Here is a 21,081-nt window from a genome sequence, read left to right on the forward strand (position 1 = left end):
GGCTCCGCTAGCAGCCGCTATGGCTGCTACAGCGTGACCGCCACTTAACACTACGGCAGAGCAGTGAGGTATCTCCCCGCTCTGCCATTAAACAAAAGACATGTATCCCAAATCCACAGGATGGGGGATACATGTGTGATCGCTGGAATTGATAGGGAGAACAGGGGACTGAAAGTCCCCTGAAGTTCTCCATCACAAACCTCGGACTTCCGGGGTCTGTGACGGCAGCTCAGTAGAAATGAATGGAGCGCCGGTCGCGCTTGTGCGCATGCGTGACCAGTGCTCCCTTCATTTTTATTGAGCTGCGCAGACTCCAGAAGTCAGAGGTTAGTCATGGAGAACTTAAGGGGACTTTCAGTCCCCCGTTCTCCCTATCAATGCCAGCGATCACACATGTATCCCCTATTCTGTGGATAGGGGGATACATGTCTTTTGTAGGACACACTGTAGGTCGGCTTTTTTTGGGAGGGTGGACGCTGTATGGCGTTCCCTACAGGGGGGGGGGGACTGTATGGCGTTCCCTACAGGGGGGGCTGTATGGCGTTCCCTACAGGGGGGGCTGTATGGCGTGCCCTACAGGGGGGGTCTGTATGGCGTTCTCTACAGGGGGGCTGTATGGCGTTATCTACAGGGGGGCTGTATGGCGTTATCTACAGGGGGGCTGTATGGCGTTCCCTACAGGGGTGGGCTGTATGGCGTTCCCTACAGGGGGGGACTGTATGGCGTTCCCTACAGGGGGGGCTGTATGGCTTTCTCTACAGGGGGGCTGTATGGCGTTCTCTACAGGGGGGGCTGTATGGCGTTATCTACAGGGGGGCTGTATGGCGTTCTTTACAGGGGGGGCTGTATGGCATTCTCTAGAGGGGGGTGTATGGCGTTATCTACAGGGGGGCTGTAAAAAAGGCACTATCTACAAGGGGGGGTTGTGTGACACCCAGGGGAGGGGGGGCCCCAGTCAAAAGTTTGCTATGGGGCCCAGTCTTTCCTAGTTACGCCCCTGCCAGGACCTCCGCTGCGCTCAGGAACGAGGAAGGTAAGTACAATTGTTATTACTCTAGTAACAGAGGCCCGTGTATTTTATTACATAGGCCCCAGTTACTATAGTAACTTTTTATAGACGAGGTGTGGGGAGCTTCACCCCCCCCCCCTTGACTTCGGCGCTCGGTCGCAAATTGCAAATGCTGCAACCCCTATAACTACGACATTGCATAGATTCTATGGCTGCTACAGCGTGACCGCCACTTAACACTACGGCAGAGCAGTGAGGTATCTCCCCGCTCTGCCATTAAACAAAAGACATGTATCCCAAATCCACAGGATAGGGGATACATGTGTGATCGCTGGAATTGATAGGGAGAACAGGGGACTGAAAGTCCCCTGAAGTTCTCCATCACAAACCTCGGACTTCCGGGGTCTGTGACGGCAGCTCAGTAGAAATGAATGGAGCGCCGGTCGCGCTTGTGCGCATGCGTGACCAGTGCTCCCTTCATTTTTATTGAGCTGCGCAGACTCCAGAAGTCAGAGGTTAGTCATGGAGAACTTAAGGGGACTTTCAGTCCCCCGTTCTCCCTATCAATGCCAGCGATCACACATGTATCCCCTATTCTGTGGATAGGGGGATACATGTCTTTTGTAGGACACACTGTAGGTCGGCTTTTTTTGGGAGGGTGGACGCTGTATGGCGTTCCCTACAGGGGGGGGACTGTATGGCGTTCCCTACAGGGGGGGCTGTATGGCGTTCCCTACAGGGGGGCTGTATGGCGTGCCCTACAGGGGGGGTCTGTATGGCATTCCCTACAGGGGGGACTGTATGGCGTTCTCTACAGGGGGGGCTGTATGGCGTTCTCTACAGGGGGGCTGTATGGCGTTATCTACAGGGGGGCTGTATGGCGTTATCTACAGGGGGGCTGTATGGCGTTCCCTACAGGGGTGGGCTGTATGGCGTTCCCTACAGGGGGGACTGTATGGCGTTCCCTACAGGGGGGGCTGTATGGCTTTCTCTACAGGGGGGCTGTATGGCGTTCTCTACAGGGGGGGCTGTATGGCGTTATCTACAGGGGGGCTGTATGGCGTTCTTTACAGGGGGGGCTGTATGGCATTCTCTAGAGGGGGGTGTATGGCGTTATCTACAGGGGGGCTGTAAAAAAGGCACTATCTACAAGGGGGGGTTGTGTGACACCCAGGGGAGGGGGGGCCCCAGTCAAAAGTTTGCTATGGGGCCCAGTCTTGCCTAGTTACGCCCCTGCCAGGACCTCCGCTGCGCTCAGGAACGAGGAAGGTAAGTACAATTGTTATTACTCTAGTAACAGAGGCCCGTGTATTTTATTACATAGGCCCCAGTTACTATAGTAACTTTTTATAGACGAGGTGTGGGGAGCTTCACCCCCCCCCCCCTTGACTTCGGCGCTCGGTCGCAAATTGCAAATGCTGCAACCCCTATAACTACGACATTGCATAGATTCTTAATCAGAGCAAGTCAGTCAATGCCAACATCCAACTCAGTACATTCAATTGTACATATAAACCAAAACCCAATGATTCACATGTACGGCTTTAATATTGTTGTAATCCATTCTGCACATCTGCTCTGAATATGAACCTATGGATTTGAAATGCATAAGCATGTATTTTGTTTTGGGCACTACTTTATGAATATAGGATTGTTTTAATGCCACTAGTAAAGCTATACATGTTCTTCACAATGGATGTTTTGAACAGGGTCACTAGAGGCTGATGCTATGTTTACCAGAAAGTGGACATACATGGGGGGATGCTGTGGCTTGTGGTCTTGTCATGGATCAGTGGACTCGTCATTGAGAAATGTGGCCACAGTAGGTTTTAGAGGATCAAATATTGTGTACAGCACAGACACTCACAGAGCAAAGTTGGGTTTAACATTTTTTCCAGCACAGTATCTCTTTTTTTGAGAAGGATAGGTTGTGAGGTATAAGCTGACACTTTATTTATTATACTAAAGTTTAATACTGCATACGTGCATACACTATAAATAATGGACCACTAAATAACCTATTTAGTCAGCTACCTCCATGATAAAGATCATGCTGCCTAACCCTTACAAAGAAATTGTAAGGTTAATATATAATGACAGAGTTAATATATAACGTATTTGCTAATCAACTAGAATACCTTGGAATTACAGTCACTCTAGTCTTCGCATTAACATTCACATATATTTATCTGTGTGTATATATATATATATATATATATATATATATATATATATATATATATATATATATATATATATATATTACTGTAATGCTAAGCGCTACAGTGGTCTGATATTCAAAAATGTTTTCCCCTCCATGTTTTCCAATATACCTTGGTTAAAAACCTTTAACTTTTGCTGTACAATTCACTATACAACCTCAACTAACCGACAGAAGAAAAAAACACAATGCACTCCCCCCCAGAAGTTTTCCAGTCCGGAAACCGCAATAGTTATAATAAATGAGTACAATTTAATAGGGTGGGGAGAAGTTAGAATTAGAAATTAGAATTAGAAAGACAGGACGTATTACTATTGAGGCATTTAAAGTGAATGTCCACCTTTAACACCATAATGTTTTTAGGCCTAATCTCTCTGCTGATAGACAATACAATTCTTGCTGCCTGCAAAATGTACTGTGGGGCTTAGGTAAAACACAACTTAATTACAAAGGACAGACTGGCCACACAAGCGCAGTAGGCTGAACAGGGCTCTACTCATACAGTATGCCATCTATAGGGATAAAATAGCATAAAAGATATTAAAAGTCCCTTTTAAGGGTGAGAATTTTTCCCCACACTATTATAGGCACATAACAACTATTTTATTATTTAGCTATGGGTGGGAATATTTGGCTCTGTAACAGAAAATGGGAGTTCTGCCTGCTATAACAATATTTCATGAAATTAATCAGCTCAAAATTTTGGACCTCTTTCTATAAAAAAGAAAAATGATGTCGAAGGGTCATTTTGATGATGTCCAAGGGTGGAAATTCTGCATTGAGGTAAATACTTGAGTAAACTAAATGAAGACTAGTTGTTGAGGAAATGCAGCTTGACAACCTCATTAAAAAGACTGTGGTTTTAAGGCAGGGTATACTCACCAAGCTGTCTGAATTGTCACTGAGCTGACAGCAGGGAAGGGAATAAGGAGGCAATAGTACTAATCATATTTTTCTAAAATAAATTGAAGTGGAGAGCATCTTAAAGACAAATATAGGGCTATTCCCAGGGCCATTTAAACACCTTGGTGGGCCCAGTGCAAAGGTCTTATGAGTGGGGCCCACTCACCCATATAGTAGATGGTGCCCACTATAATTAACCTCAGTAATATTACTAACTTTAGGCCCCCCACACTAACAGTGCCCCGTTTTGAACCCCATAATGTAATAGTGCTGCTCTTAGTGCTACGCACATAGTAATTATACACCCACAGATTAAATTAACCCGTTTTTGTGTCTCCCCACCACAGAGATAGTGTGCCTTTCTGTGCTTCCAAAAATAATAAAAACATCACCTAATCCCGCACACTGTGGAGCTTACCTGTTGCTGTCCTCTACGGGATCGGGATTGATTGCTGCCATCTGCTAGGTTCCTCCTCCTTGCTGGCATCACCCGCAGGAAGCAAGCAGAGCTAAGTTAGGCTCCTGTGCTCCAAAATTTTTAACTATATTCGCGTCCGTAGGAAGCAAATTCAGTTGAAGATGGTGCTGCTGCCTGGGTGCCTGGTGCACTTGCACCGTTTGCCCTATGGTCACAGTGGCCCGGGCTACACCAAGCTGAAAATCATGGGAACAAACGTGGAAAGTATAGTGGAACTTTAGATAATTTTGTCAAGTCCAACCAGTCTGCACAATCCATTAACCCTTTCTAAAGAAAAAGCTTTGTTGAAAAAAAAAAGTTGGGTTACACGGAGAATGTGATTACATTATTACATCAACAGTAAATGTGATCTAGGAACATTGGTACATGTCAAATTTTTGCATTACTCAAACTACAGAATGTAATATGCTGTCACTTTCTCACCTGTAGTGTGAGTTCAGGGTAGTTCACCATTCCTCCCAACCAGGAGAAAGCAGAATTAACAAACTCAAGTAAGGCCATGAACGCGATTAGATTGGCTGCAATGTTTGCAACCAGTCCCACAGAAGTAGAGGCACCATTGCTGGCGGCTTCCAGTATAGTTCTTTCTTCCCTTAAGATGGAAAAAAACATACAAAAATCACTGGCAGTCAAATGTGATAATAGTTCAAAATGTTTATCAGATCTGCACTTTGTGTATAAATAGTTGGATATATGTTTATCTAAATGAACACATTTCATATCCTTAGGCCTCATGCACACGACCGTGCTCGTAATTGCGACTCGTAATTACGACTCGTAATTACGAGCACGGCCGGGCACGGGCGGCCACGGGCAGCCGGCCGCTTTTGCGAGCCGTGCTGCCATTATAAAGTATAGCAGCACGGCCTGTAAAATGAAAAAATAGAACATGTTCTATTTTTTTAACGGCACGGGCACCTTCCCGTGAGAAAACGGGAAGGTACCCGTGACTAACAGAAGTCTATGGGCCCGTTATTGCGGGTCGTAATTACGACCCGCAATAACGGGTGTTTTTACGGTCGGGTGCATGAGGCCTTAGGCCTCATGCCCACTTCAGTAATTTTCTTCAGGGTGCTATCCGTTTTTTTAACTGATAGCCCCCTGACCCATTTATTTCAATATGGCCATGCACACTTTCGTTGTCTTGACGGTTCCGTTCGTCCGTTCCGTCAAAAGTAAAGCATGTCCTACTTTTATCCGTCGTTCAGTGACCGTGGGGCCCATTGAAGTCTATGGGTTTCAATTTAGTGTATATTCCTATATGTTTCCTGTAGCTGTGGGAAACATGAAAATATTTGTATACCAAAAAACCCAATCTCTAATAAAAAAAAATAGCAATAGCAAAATAACATAAGTCGGCACTGCTGCAATCAATAGTCCTCCGGGCGTTTGGCAGATCACTGCCCAGGTAGCATGTACACTGACACGGTGAGTAATAAGAGAGGTGCTGGCTCGGCAAGAAGAGTTCATAAATATCATAATGAATGAAGAAAGAAGTAGAGCCACACTCACCCATCCCTGACGTTTTCATATGCTGTATTGCTCAAAAAGAAGTGGTGCAGAAGGCTTGAGAAAGCGTGTCTACGCGAAACCGCTGTTGCCTGTGAACCTATGAATATCTCCGTCTCCTCCCCCCATTTCTTTTTGAGCAATAAAGCATATTCATTGTGTCTAATGAAAGAATAATGTTAGGTTCGCAAGGCATTAACAATCTCAGTTTCAAGCTTCATGCACAAGGCACTTCAGTACTGCAGGGACCCCATGTGGTGATGCTATACTATGCTCTGTCGAGTGCCATTTGAGGGAAATATTCTCTGCTAAATGCAAAGCATCCAATGGAGCAATGCGCAAATTTTTTTTCTGAAAGTGGAAGTAATAAGTTGGTATATTGCCCCATTAACCTCTGTGTTATATTGTGGCTCTATATAAAATGTCCATTTGCATTAGGCCTTAGTGGAGAATACAGTTCTTTACAGAGGTACAACACACAGAGTGCCTATAGATCTACAATACAGACCCATACAAAGTATGTGTGCTATTGTGCAGGATCTGTACACGTTGCCATGTGTGTGCATGGACATAAAACACAAACTGATATATACTAGAAGCATCTTTATATAACAAACTACATTTACCCTTTTTCTATCCTGACACCATCCTCATTTTTGAACTTTGATTCTTCAGTTTCAGGGTAAACCAACTTGGAGAGGGCAAGAGCGCAAGGAGCAGCCATGACAGAGGCTGCAATAAGTGAAGATGGGTCAATCTGGAATATTAATTTTCAGGTATTCAGAATACTCATATTTAAATGTGTATATATATTGCTTCTTTCCTTATACATTATACATTATTACTATACTTCTTTTCTTAAAATCTTTATAATTCAAATCTTAAATTAATATTTTCAGACATGCATAGCAGAACTGTCACAGATTCATAATGCAATTAACTCATCCTTTATCCTTTGTGGCTATCCTTTAAGATTGTAAATTCATTTGGGCAGGGCCCCTTCTGTATCTCGCTACTTTTTGCTGCAACAATTTTTCCTGTTTTTATTGACATTTACACAGTTTAATGTCTCAAATGAATGTACTTTGAAATGAAAGCATATAAGAAATAAACAAATTAAGATAAATAAAAATAATGGATTAACTCTGTTTCAACAAATTAAATCTAGATTTTTGACTCTTCAAAGTGTCCACCTCTAGCTGATATAACAGCTTTTCAGAATCGAGGCATTCTTTCTACAATTGCATTCAGATATTGTTCAGACATTTCATCCCAACATTGTTGCAGAAGTTCCCACAAATGTGCTGCACTATAAAGTTGCTTTGCTTTCACCCTTCTGTCCAGTTCATCCCAAACAAGCTCAATAGGGTTGAAGTCTAGAGACTGTGCAGGCCATTCCATTCTTTGAAACCTACCGTCTTCTTCTTGGTTTCTTAAACAGTTCTGACATAACCTAGAAGTATGTTTTGGATCATTGTCTTGCTCTAATATGAACCAATGACCAAATAGGTGTACACCAGAGGGTATTGCACGGCGCATCAAAATGTTGTGATAGCCCTTTTTGTCCAGTTTGCCAATAACCCTTTGCTCGATGACGTACAAAAACCCTGCGTGGTGTACCAAAGAGGTTAAATTTTGATTCATCAGTCCATAAGACCGTCTTCCACTCTTCAGTAGTCCACTGGAGATGCTGCTTGGCCCAGGCAACTCTTTTTTTTTCTTTTTTAATTTTGCAATCTTAGTAGTGGCTTTCTTACTTATACTCAACCTGTCAAACCTGCAGATAGAAGTCTTCTTTTCAGAGTTGAAATGGAAACGTGTTTATTTTTTGCTGCATTAAGCTGGGCTTGAAGATTTTGTGCTGTGAGACTCCGATCACGCAAACAGTTGACTCTCAAGAACTTGTCATCTGATTTTGTACTGGCCTTCGGTCTGCCAGACCTCTTCCTGTCAGAGTTTCCACCAGTTTCCAAGTGCCTTTTGATGGTATAGGAAACCGTACTGACTGCCACCTTGGCTTTCTTGGCAAGTTCTCTGTAGGACAGACCTACACTTCTAAGGGTTGTAATTGTCTCTCTGTCTCCTTTTGTTAATTGCCTTTTTCTTGTTATTAGGATATCAATGTGCTCTGTCCTGAAGAGCAAAACTGTCCAAATCCTGCCCTAGAGGGTGTTGTAACGCAGTCTGTTCCAACACTGGTTATATAAAATCAGAGGGTTTGAAAGTCATCTCCAAAAGTTGAGACACCTGGAAGAATAGATTGCTTCCAATTTCAAACCATAATTTGCTTTCTGTGCTGCAAAGCAGCTGTCCTTGATCTCTTCCCTGAAAAAAGCCCTTTGGTTAAAATCAGAAATTCAGACTATTGTTGTGTTTGAGGTTAAAAATTCATATTTTTATGTTCTTAATTTACTTTTGAACCATTTCACATTATTTGCTGTACTAGAACTGTACTCATGTAAAAAATAACTGGAGAAATTGAGGTGTTCTAAAACTTTTGACCAGTAGTGTATGTGACATTGCACTAAGGGGTTAAAAAAAAGAGAGCTCTGCTACCATCCCTTATAACTGCATTGGCGGTGTTGAAAACCAGCAACAAACATACAAGCATAAGGCTAAATGTCAGCTGAAAGACAGCAGATCCTCTACATTTTTCAACACCATAAAATAAAAAGATTATATTTTCAATATGGTGATAGGTGTTGATGGTGGGTGGCTAGAGCCAGGGTCGGTGCTGCACCCTCCCAGCATGTAAGGGGCGGCACTGAGATCTGCCTCTACTCTGTGCTCTGCTCTTAGTTACACACACGGAGTAAACAAGAGCCGAGGAGCAGACGTGGAAGCTCCGCCCACAGTCCATCCTGCAAGAAGCCTGTGATCCTGAAAGGAGAGATGGTAAGTTTGTATGTGTATATGAGCCTGCATGTGTATATATGTCTCTTTGTAAGTGTGTGTTCATTATTTGTTCTACTTTAATACTGAAGATATCTGTGCTGCCCCATATATACTATGCTGCCCCCTATATACTATGCTGCCCCTACATACTATGCTGCCCTTTATATACTATGCTTCCCCTTATATACTATGCTGCCCCTTATATACTATGCGGCCCCTTATATACTATGTTGCCCCTTATATACTATGATGCCCCTTATATACTATGCTGCCCCTTAAGGAAAACACCACATTTTCATATATGGTAATCTATAAAATTTTAACCAATTCATGGCAATTAATTAATGGAAATAATCTTTTTCAATTGTATCTCCAGTTTGGAGGTACACTGCATGATATATAAATATATATATGCCTCTGTGTATGTGTATGTGTATGCCTGTGTGTGTATAGTTATCAGAGTGTGTTATTTGTGGTGTTACATAGGACTGCAGATAACACTACTACATTATCTGTACTCATAGGGTTATCACTGTGTTATCTGTGGTGTTACATAGTACGGAAGGTGAAATTGACTACATTGTCTGCATTTTGTATATATGTGCCTGTGTGGGTATATATGGGTGGGTATATATGGGTGAATATGCTATGTGCTTGTATATATGTGCCTTTTATGTATTCGTATATTTTCCTGTATGTCTATATATGTGCCTTTATGTATTTGTATATGTATTTATGTGCCTGTGTGTGTATTTGTGTGTCGATATATATATATATATATATATATATATATATATATATACATATGTGTCTGTATTTCTATATATTTACCTTTATGTATGTATATATTCCAGAATGTGTGTGTATATATTTTCCTGTTTATCTAAATATATGCCTTTATGTATGTACTGTATATATGTTCCAGTATGTACGTGTCTATATATGTGGTTAATTTTTGGTTTGTGGAGGGCAGCAATAGAGAGACCCGCACAGGGTGCCATCCAACCTAAGGCCGGCCCTGGCTAGAGCCATTGATCCTTGACAGAGAAAAAGATATGTATTCTCCCTCAATTCACCTTCTGGGACTTTACTCAACTCTATCTCTGAAATGAACAAGGAATTTAGACCCTACTATGAGAATCTTTATTATTTAAAAGAGTGATATGCTGATCTCCCAGAAACTTTTATAGGGTTGAAATTGGGTGTTATTATTTAAACCTGAGCACCCCTGCTCGCATTAAGGAAAGGGATGTAGAGGCCTCAAAGGGATGTGAAGGCTGCTCACCTAGATTTTTCAAAACTAGGCGTTCAATGCTATCTGGGGTGTTACCACTTTTTCTAAACATGCCTTGGAACGCTTTGGTACACTTTTCAGTAATACCCTAAATCATTAATCTCACAAGCCCTTACCCAAGGGATCCCCTCATGCCTCCTATCTCTAGATGCTGAGAAAGGTTTCAATAGGGTGGACTGGGGGTTCTTGGATGCTACATTAAAAGTGATCGGTATCAGATCACATACCGTATACTGTCCAGCATTCTTGTCCTTTACTCCTAGCACAAGTGAGGGTTAACCATTTGCCCTTTAATCCTCACTCTCAGCACAAGTGAGGGTCAGCCATTTGTCATCAAAAATGGCACCACGCAAAGGTGTCCCTTTCTCCCTTGTTATACAGTCTGGTAATGGAATCATTGGCCAATGCCATTAAAACCAAACAATTCCATGACGGTGGGAAAACCACACATAAATTATCCCTCTTTGCAGATGAGCTACTTCTTTACATCCCTGCTCCAAAGATTGACCTTTCAGTAATGCTGGCTGAATTCTCTCAGTTTGGAGTGTTAAGCAACTTTAACCCCTTAGTGACCAGCCTATTTTAAGTGTTAATGACCAAGCTATTTTTTACATTTTTCCATCGTCAAATTCCAAGAGCTGTAACTTTTTTATTTTTGCGTCAACATAGCTGTATAAGGAGTTCTTTTTGCAGGACTAGTTGTATTTTTTAATAGCATCACTTTGGGGTACATATAATTGATTGATTAACGGTTAGGAACTTTTTTTGCGTGGGTAATGGAAAAAACCCCATAAATTTCGCCACTTTTTTTTGCATCTTAGTTTTACGCCATCTACTGTGTGATATAAATAACATAATAACTTTATTCAGTGGGTTATTACGATTGTGGCGATACCAAATGTATATAGATTTTGTATGTTTTACTACTTTTGCACAGTAAAAACACTTTTTTTTCAAAATTATTTGTTTTTGTGTTTTAAGAGCCATGATTGTTTAATTTTTATGCTGATGCAGCTGTATGAGTGCTTGTTTTTTGCGGGACGACTCCTAGTTTTTATTGGTACCATTTTGGAGCACATGCAACTTTTTGATCACTTTTTATCAAATTGTTTTGGAGGCAGGACGAACAGAAAACAGCAATTCTGGCATTGTATTTTATTTTATTTTTTACGGCGTTCACTGTGTGGGTTAAATAACATAATCACTTTATAGGTGGGGTCTTCTGTATTGCAGCATATTATTGCCTGTCAGTATAAAACTGACAGGCACATGCTAGGTCAAGCCTCAGGCATGGCTTAGAGGGCATCCACTACATGCAGACCTGGGGGCCTTTGTTTGGCCCATGGCTGCCATAGAAGTCATTGGCACCCTGCGATTGCAATTGCAGGGTGCCGATGGGGTGAGAGAGGGAGCACAATCCCTCCAAACCCACTTGGATGCGGCGCTCGCTATTGAGGGCCGGATCTGAGGGGTTAAACGGGTGAGATCGATGTTGAAATCGACCCCGCCTGTCAGTGCAGGTGTCTGGCTGTCTTTAGACTGCCCGACACCCACTTTAGCCGGCACAGGACACCCATGCCGGGTATATGTCAGAGTGCCGTGAAAACGATCCCCCTCGTTAGTGCAGGTGTCCCGCTGTCTTAGACTGCCCGACACCTGCTTGAAATCGATCCCGCCATGAAATCGATCCCGCCCGTTAGTGCTGGTGTCCGGCTGTCTTTAGACTGACTGATACCCGCTTTAGCCGGCACAGGACACCCGTTCCGGGCTTATGTCAGAGCGCCATGAAAAGGTGGTGATCTGGCATAAGCAGGGGCGTAGCTAAGGGGGGCAAGCGGGTCACAACTAGGTGGTAGGGAAGGGGGGGCCACAGAGCAGCTGATCGCTGCTGTTAGGCGCCCTGTATGTCGGACACCTGCAGCAGCGATCCGCGTTAGAAAGAGCCAGTAATTCATGGGCGGTGTTCTGACTGAGGTCTGTGATGACCCAGGAGTGGACCAGTCCAGTCACCTGTCCTGTCACTTGACCTCACGTCAGTGACATGGGGTTAGAGGATTCAGGTCAGGTGACTGGACTGGTCCATTCCTGGGCTGTCACCGACCCTAGTCAGAAGGAACTCCGCCGCTGCCTGTGCCGCATGACCTCCTCAGCTCCTCCGGTGAGTCACGTCTGGCAGAGTGGAGAGTGTTAGTGGTAGGCTACCGCTCTCTGCTCTGTTTACCATGTGGTGCTAAGTACAAGGGGGGGAGTGTGGTTCTATTTACAAGAGGGGGGTGTGTGGTGCTATTTACAAGGGGGAGTCTGCCGCTATTTACAAGCGGAGAGTGTGCCGCTATTTACAAGGGGGGGAGCGTGGCGCTATTTGCAAGGGGGGAGTGTGGCACTATTTACAAGGGGGCAGCGGGCTGTGTATGGCCCTATCTACAAGGGAGGAGTGTGGCGCTATTTACAAGGGGGGGGGGTGTGCCGCTATCTACAAGGGGGGCTGTGTGGCGCTGTTTACAAGGGGGGCTGTGTGGCACTATCTACAAGGGGGGCTGTGTGTGGCGCTATCTACAACATTGTGCTGTGTGTAGCTCTATCTACAACAGGGTGATGTGTGTGGTGCTATCTAGAAGAGAGGGGCTCTGTGTGGCACTATCTACAAGGAGGGGGGTGTGGCGCTATTTACAAGGGGGCTGTGTGGCGCTATCTACAAGAGGGGCTGTGTGTGGACTATCTACAAGAGAGGGGTTGTGTGTGGCGCTATTTACAAAGGGGCCTGTGTGTGGCACTGTTTACAAGGGGTGATGTGTGTGGCACTATCTACAAGGGGGGCTGTGTGGAGATATCTACAAGAGGGGGCTGTGTGGTGCTATCTACAACAGGGGGGCTGTGTGGCATTAACTACAAGGGGGGGCTGTGTGTGGAGCTATCTAGAGGGGGCTGTGTGGCGTTATATACAAGAGGAAGGTTGTGTGTGGCGCTATCTACAAGGGGCTGTGTGTGGCGCTATCTACAGGGGGCTGTGTGTGGCGCTATCTACAGGGGGCTGTGTGTGGCCTCCTTAATTTATTTTCTTCTAATTAATTGTTATGGTAACACCCTTATAGAACAATATCGCTTGTAAAATGTAGAAAAGGTTTTATGCTTGAGTTACATTTAAAAAATGGTGAAAAAAAAATTACACCTCGTTGATTGGTAGAGAAAGCAAGCATGGCGAGGGGGAAGGAGATGTCGGGAAATAAGTTGGGGGGCACCAATCTGAATCTTTGCCCTGGGTGCAGGAGAACCTAGCTACGCCTCTGGGCATAAGTACCCTTAACGGCTGCCATGAAAAGGCGTATTGGTGGTCATTAAAGCGCTAAAATAAAAATCCAGAAATATGACATGCTCAATATCAAGCTCCCCCTTTCAGAAGTGGATCATCTGCGAACTTGTATTTTATTTACATGAAAGTCCTCATCTATCAAATACTTGATGAAGATCCCGGCCAACCCAAAAGACACCTAAACCCTTAATTACTTGCCCCTCCTTCATTCCATCGAAGAATACCTTAGGAAATTTGAGCTCCTTATTTCTGTTGTGGTTTGGCAGGATGAACATGCTTAAAATGGACACACTGCCAAAACTCTTATATTTATCTCCCATGCATTGGAATTTTTGTCTTTCTTCAATAAAACATGTTTGAATGTGCAACAATAAGAATAGAAGAGGGAAGGATCTTACCCCAAACGAGATGTATGCACCCATCACACTGCCAGCAATGGTTCCAAAACCCCCAGTCATTACGGCATGGATTTCAGATTTTGTCATGTCTGGTAAGTAGGGACGAATAAGCAGTGGAGCTTCTGTCTATGAATGCAGGCCAGGAAAAACATCACAGTATTATTGTCTTACAAATATCTATAGGCTAGTATTGTCAATTTAAAGGGGTTTTCCAGCCAGTAAAAATTGATGGCCTATCCTCAGGATAGGCCAACAATAGCTGATGGGTCGGGGTCCGACTCCTTGGACCCCAACCGATCAGCTATTTTGAAGGAGCTGCCACGTTTCTACGAGCGCTGCTTCCCCTTAATTTCTTCTTGCTCACTGTGAATCTTCGACCCGCATTTAGTGACAATTCACAGGTATTGCAGCCTTTTCTCCCACTGAAGTGAATGGGAGAAAAACCTGCAATACCTGGGAATTGCCCCTACATCCGTGTCGACGATTTACAGTAAGCAAGAAGAAATTAAGGGAAGGCAGCACTCGTAGGAGCGCTGAGGCCCCTTCAAAACAGCTGATCGACGGGGGTCCCGGGAGTCCGACCCTGACCCGCAGCTATTGATGGCCTATCCTGAGGATAGGCCATCAATATTTACTGGCTGGAAAACCCCTTTAATCAGTAGCGGGTATTCCTCAAGTGGTAAGCCACATGTGGATAGTATGTTTCTTCTTCTTACCTGACCAACAAAAATATTACCAGCTACACTCAGTGTCTCTGTAGCTGTGGTTCCCATTGTTATCTGCAAGATCCAGGAAATCTAGAAAATACAATCAATTTGACGAGATTTTCATAAAGTTTAGATGGCATTGGTTATTTTTATTAACAAACAGTTCGACCATTAGGTCTTATTATATTGTCCAGTAATGTATTTATTGTTTTATTCTAATAGCCAAGGCATATCACGATAACCAAGGCATATCAAATATTACATTACTGCAAGTTTAAGATATACAGATCATAAATATATATGAAATAAAATAATTTCCATGTAATAGAATATGAAGATAGCTACTAATAGCTGAACAATATTTATCAAGCATTAGAAGAACTAAAACTCCACCTTAGCCATAATAAATGGGGTCAGATTTAACCAATTCACAGGTTAGAAATATATATTCAAGCAATTTACCTTAAGAATTACATACTGCATTAGCCCAACATAGTAAAGGACTGACATCACGCAGCTAAAAAACACAACTATAGGAAGAGCCTGTGAGAAAAAATACACAGAAATTTACAGATATATTAAATTGTTTAGCCTGTTATAGTACATGTACACATTTACAATTAGTTATACAAATACCCTTATATGCACTTATTATTTATTTAAATACATTTGTTTGTTACTTGTAATATAATCCAAAAATATTCTATAGTTACTGGCTGAAATCCTTAAAATGTAACATCTGAAAATGCAGAATTACAGTCAAGCTCTACTATGTATTACCTAGACCTGGAGCTATATTGGTGATCACCATTAGAGAGAGAACAATAAATTGAATTATACATATAACCATAGGATGGGTTTCATTTCATGCCTAGGACCAGAAATTGAAGAAGTTATCTGCTCACTATAATGTTTGGGATAGACAGTAGTTAGAGGTAACTAACTTGATAAGATATGGTGGGTGGCATTACCACTAGCATAAGGTGCAGGGCCAATGCACAGTCTGGGGTAGAACAGTAACGGGAATAGCCGTAAAGAGGGTACAGTGAACTTCACACAAAACAACAAAACAGCTTACGTTTCAATGTCATTACAAACCTGAAAAGCGAAAACATCTTTAATTAAGTTCTGCCCAAATACGAATCCTGAGCCAGCAGTTGTATAATTCAGGAAAATCTGTAAAATCCGGAGAGGTTTGTCAATATGGTTGCTTACTATTTATATTAAATCTTTATCCTTTCTTTTTCTCCAATATGATTTAAAATATGTATTATCAATTAATTCTATATCATGCACATTCAGGAAAATAATTATATATTCAAAATTAAAATTGATATTAACTTAAGTTCTCCAAATTCAAATGGGATAAGTGGAAATTGTATTGTTGATGCAATACCTGAATTTGTTCACCAAGAAACTTGAAAGCCTGGTAACCTGGCTCAGTGCGAATAATGAAGATTCCCAAAACAAACTCTAGTCCAAGACCCCAAAATACTGCCCGCCAGGACACCTATGGTAGATATTAAGAGGAGTAAATATTTTGTTTTCCTTGAAGTGTACATCAAGTGTTAACATTCACGTGTTCTTTTTTCCTTATACTTTAGGCCCTTTTACACGTGCTGATGATCGGTCGAAGGAGCGCAGTTTGAACATTCGTTCCCCATCTTTGGCTCATGTAAACATGGCATCGATACAATTAAGGGGATTTAGAATTTTCCTTTTGCAGAAAAAAGCAGTGCAAGTCAAGGGATTTAAAGGCTATGTAAAACCTTTGAAAGTGATATATATATATATATATATATAGCACACCAAAAAATGGCGACAGCCCACTGCGAACACTAATGACACCTAAGCCACTAAATATAAATAAATATGCATTACTGCTAAATCTACTTACAATAGTGAGGTTCTTAGCACGCATTTTGATCAAATTGTGTGAGCCAATCTGCCACGAGAAGACGATCTCTATGAGGTGGGTACCTACGCTGCACATACACCCGAAACTGGGACTAAGCCTACATATATCTGGGGATGGTAGGAGCATTAAGAGATACAGCTGTTTTGTATCCTGTATGCAGAGCAGCTGTATCATTCGCTGAATCCTGTACCCATCATGTCCACGGGACTGACAGATTCAGTTAAAGCGGATACACGCAGAGACATGCAGGACCCACTGACACTGAACCTGTCTTAGCGAAATATACTGCTGCTGTATACTGTACAGAATACAGAGCAGCTGTATCTCAAAAAGTAAAAATAATTTTTAATAAAAACTAATTTGAAAGTTGCACCAAAGGTTTACGTAGCAAAATTACTAGCAATTTTATTGCAGACCATATAAAAACATACCTAAATTATTTTTATCCAGAGTACTAGCAATATACTTTAGGCACTTAACATAGACATACAGATTAAGATTTTCTGTTAAAAAATAAGCAGGGAGAAATAATTATACTCAGAAATGTACTAACAAAAATGTACTAAGGAAATCCATGGTTTATCTTCTCAATCATGCAGACATATGCTCTGTAAATGTTGGAGTAGAAATCATACCAATTTCCCATACACATCCTAATTTTATATGACAGCACTACATAATGTTTTGTATCCTTTATATATTATAATATTTCAGCTAGAGCTACATGGGTGATAGTTGAGCATTGGAGTTAGGGAGGCATTTGTCCCCTAATATGTGGCTATTGGCATCTGGCTAATGGGGTTTTTGCATTCCGCCAGATCAACATGGTCGGATTATAGGTTGGACTTGATGGACATGTGTCTTTTTTCAATCTTATTAACTATGTAACTATGTAACTGCCAGACAGAGATGCGGCATGCTACATCTTCATCCAACAGCTGTTCTAAGACAACTTTAAACATTATTAGATCACCCCATTGCTTTGGCAGTGATTGTGGACTTTTAATAGTTCACAAAGAGTTATCAATGAAAAACGGTTTCACAAGTTGAAATATTCACTTACTGCACGGTGGTGCTTGGACATAATAAAGAGGAAAATGACAAACATGCAGACACCTCCAAATGATATAAGTTGTGCAGGCCTCTTAGCTGTGTCCACTACCAACCAGACTATCAGTCCAATAAGAGCCAATGCAGCAAATGCCCTGAAAGCATAAAATGCACATTAAAAAAAAGTATATATCAATTGTTTCAGATTGTCTCAAATGTTCCACTGTTATGTTTCTCATTCATTGTTATTTCTGGTTATTTACATACCATTCCTATGTCTGTTTCCTATTATTATAGATATGCTTATACAGTATGTAGAATTTTTAAAGGAAACAAGTGAAATGCTTTTCACCTCTGCTTTATATGTGTTTCTGTCTGGCGAATAGTTCTCAGGGCTCCGCAGTTATAAATCACGTGCTATTGCACTTAGTGCAGTTGCACACGACCGAGTGCTACTCAGGCTGTTTTTCACGGCATCCGAATGGCACTCGATAGTTTTCATGGATCCATTCACTTTAGCAGGTGAATTGGGTCCATGAAAACTGACCCGATTCTCCGATCCGTGGAAAGATAGGACATGTCCTATCTTTCCACGAATCACTGACAGGACCCAGAAGGCGCACACTGTCGTGTGCATGAGGCATAATGCAATCGCATTAGATCGCAGTGTGAATGTGATATCAAGATCACAAGAAATCTAACCATATTGGATTTTTTGCAATCATTACAAATTTCATGGGATTTATAAAATTGCATATAAAAATTAAATGAGAATTTCTGCAATGCTATATGGCATTAAATCTCGATATACTTATGGCATGTTTCAGCCTAAAGAGCTATGAAAGAGCTTGGTGTATGCCTTCCACACACTATTACAGGCGGCAGGAAATTGACATTTACTGTGAATTACATGAAAATCTTTGGAAATGGTAAGATTTGTTTGTTTGAGCCCCTAGGTCTAATGTTATAAAAAAAAAAAAAAAAAAGGTCCCTTAATACATTGTAAAATATTGACTGACTGTAACAATTGTAGGAATCTCATCTATCACAGATAAATAACTACTGAAATTGGATTTAAGATTTAAGATTTATTTTCTGTTGTTTACTTTTTTGTGTGATAATTTTGGGAAAATAAATATGTCATACATGTTTGCATACTTTATATCCATTCATAAAAATGTATACATTGCCTACACTTTTTTATTGTAAACAAGTGCAGAAAGGCCCTCACCATTCCCTAAGATAAAAATAGGATTCATGACTTATTGCACAAAAAGAATATCCACAAGAGCCTACTTTGGCACACAAATAGCCACAGACGCTAAATTTTTTAAAATTAATTCCAGGGTATGTTAAATCACTAGAGACATCCCTGAAGAAAAGAAACTCACCACTTCATCCATTTTTTGTTCTTACTCAAGCACCGACCAAGTGGTTTGAAAAAATGTTTAAAATGTTTGGCAAACCGTTTTACCAAAAGGTCATAGGTCAAGAAGAAAAGCACAACACATGTTATTACCAATAAGGCAATGGCACGGTTAAAGTTTAGCACACAAGCTGCAATAAAGTAGGCTGCATACCCTGAAAAACAAAGTGAATAAATTGTTACTATCAACATTAATTCTATACATTATGCTGAGGAGAATGTAGTAGTAAAATAATATTAAATAAATCACAAAAATGAAAGGGGATCAAACGCAAAAATAAAAGTTGATAATAGTTGGGGAAAAATGAGCTACCACCTAAAACTAATGACTAAGTGCATGTTCAGATGTGGCAGAAATTGCAATTATGCAACGAATGTGCATATGTGAAGGTGTATGGCTGGGTTCACACAACCTATTTTCAGGCGTAAACGAGGCGTATTATGCCTCGTTTTACGCCTGAAAATACGGCTCCAATACGTCGGCAAACATCTGCCCATTCATTTGAATGGGTTTGCCGACGTACTGTGCCGATGACCAGTAATTTACGCGTCGTCGTTTGACAGCTGTCAAACGACGACGCGTAAAATGACTGCCTCGGCAAAGAAGTGCAGGACACTTCTTTGAAACGTAATTTGAGCCGTTTTTCATTGAAGTCAATGAAGAACAGCTCAAGATTACGGGCGTCAAGGACGCCTCGCAAAATGTGAGGAGGAGCTTTTACGTCTGAAACGACGCAGCTGTTTTCTCCTGAAAACAGTCTGTCTTTTCAGACGTAAAAGGAAGCTAGCGTGTGCACATACCCTATCTCGACGTGGGGGATTTCGCAGTGAACATGCAGCAGGTTTCAGTCTCTGAATTGCAAAGGCTGAAATCTGCAGTAAAAATCTGCTACTTCTCCGCAACAGACTGAGCATGCTGCGGAATGTAAATTTCACACCGCAAGCTATTTTCTGCAACGTTTGTACTGTGCAAACTAAAAAGCTATAGAAAACAAAGAAAGAAAGTCTGCTGTGGATTTCCGTCCGCAGCAAATCCGCCACCTCTGATCATGCCCTCAGTTTAGTGTACACACTGTTGCACAGGTTTTGCCATGAATGCTCATATGTGAAAATCGACCTTTAGGCCAGAATTATACACGCAAATTTGGCTTAAATTAAAATATGAGGCGAAATCTTCATCAAACAGATGATTGGACACAAATTAATGGTGATGCTTCAGTCTTTTCTTTATACCTTCCCTCCCTTCTAGCTTTGGTTAAAAAAAACTGAGCCAAAAATTGCACCAAAAACTGCATCAGAATTGCATGTGTGATCTTGGCCTTCATCAAGCTTTTTGTTAGTCTTTTGAGGGAATGCAGCAAAAAAAAAATCTTGCAAATTCCCTAAAAACTGCAACACACGTCACTCAAGCAGTTTTACTTTTTGGTATAGCTTAAAACAAAAAAAAAAGGGAATTCTTTATATGGAAGTGTATTTATGTAGGATATTTACTTACATAAAAACAATGGCAAAATGCAATGCAAAAAAGGCCATCCTAAAGAGGGTCTATAACAGGACAGTGTATTTAATGCCCTATTTCCCTGTTTATATCGGCACATGGATGCTACTGTACCTACTAAACAACTTACTAAATTTAGAGGAGGGATCACATGGCTAGCATACCACTTATTATTGAAGATTATACGAATACTAGCTTCATAATCCCTCTCAGCCAAAAGGGAATGCTGCTTAGGCTTCCCCTTTGAATGCTTGGCTGTGCAGTGAAAAAAGTGGCACTCACAAGCAGGGAATCTATAGATAATCTAGTTTAATGAGGATGTGTCACAGGACAGATCCTCAGTCATATACTTTTTGACATGTCAGTTAGTGAGTGTGAATCGAACTGAAGTGGTGCCAGCATTCCATAAAGTACCCAAATCCCTTGAGAACTAGTAGAAAACTTCTGCCACAAAGCTTGCACTTG

General features: G+C 41.6%; 1 protein-coding gene across 1 annotated transcript in view; it reads right to left on the reverse strand.

Annotated features, from left to right (window-relative positions):
- Nucleotides 1-21,081, reverse strand: part of SLC28A1 (solute carrier family 28 member 1) — a 50,362-nt gene that overhangs the window by 13,521 nt on the left and 15,760 nt on the right. The window contains exons 4-12 of the mRNA XM_075859424.1: nt 19,084-19,273; nt 17,706-17,847; nt 16,121-16,234; nt 15,823-15,900; nt 15,187-15,267; nt 14,734-14,814; nt 14,018-14,143; nt 6,747-6,877; nt 5,035-5,203 (exon numbers count right to left, since the gene is read on the reverse strand). Of these exons, the coding sequence (XP_075715539.1) occupies nt 5,035-5,203; nt 6,747-6,877; nt 14,018-14,143; nt 14,734-14,814; nt 15,187-15,267; nt 15,823-15,900; nt 16,121-16,234; nt 17,706-17,847; nt 19,084-19,273 (1,112 nt within the window). The remainder of the gene's footprint in view (nt 1-5,034; nt 5,204-6,746; nt 6,878-14,017; nt 14,144-14,733; nt 14,815-15,186; nt 15,268-15,822; nt 15,901-16,120; nt 16,235-17,705; nt 17,848-19,083; nt 19,274-21,081) is intronic.

The sequence above is a fragment of the Rhinoderma darwinii genome, chromosome 3 (genome assembly GCF_050947455.1).
Source record: "Rhinoderma darwinii isolate aRhiDar2 chromosome 3, aRhiDar2.hap1, whole genome shotgun sequence".
Classification (NCBI taxonomy): Eukaryota; Metazoa; Chordata; class Amphibia; order Anura; family Rhinodermatidae; genus Rhinoderma; species Rhinoderma darwinii.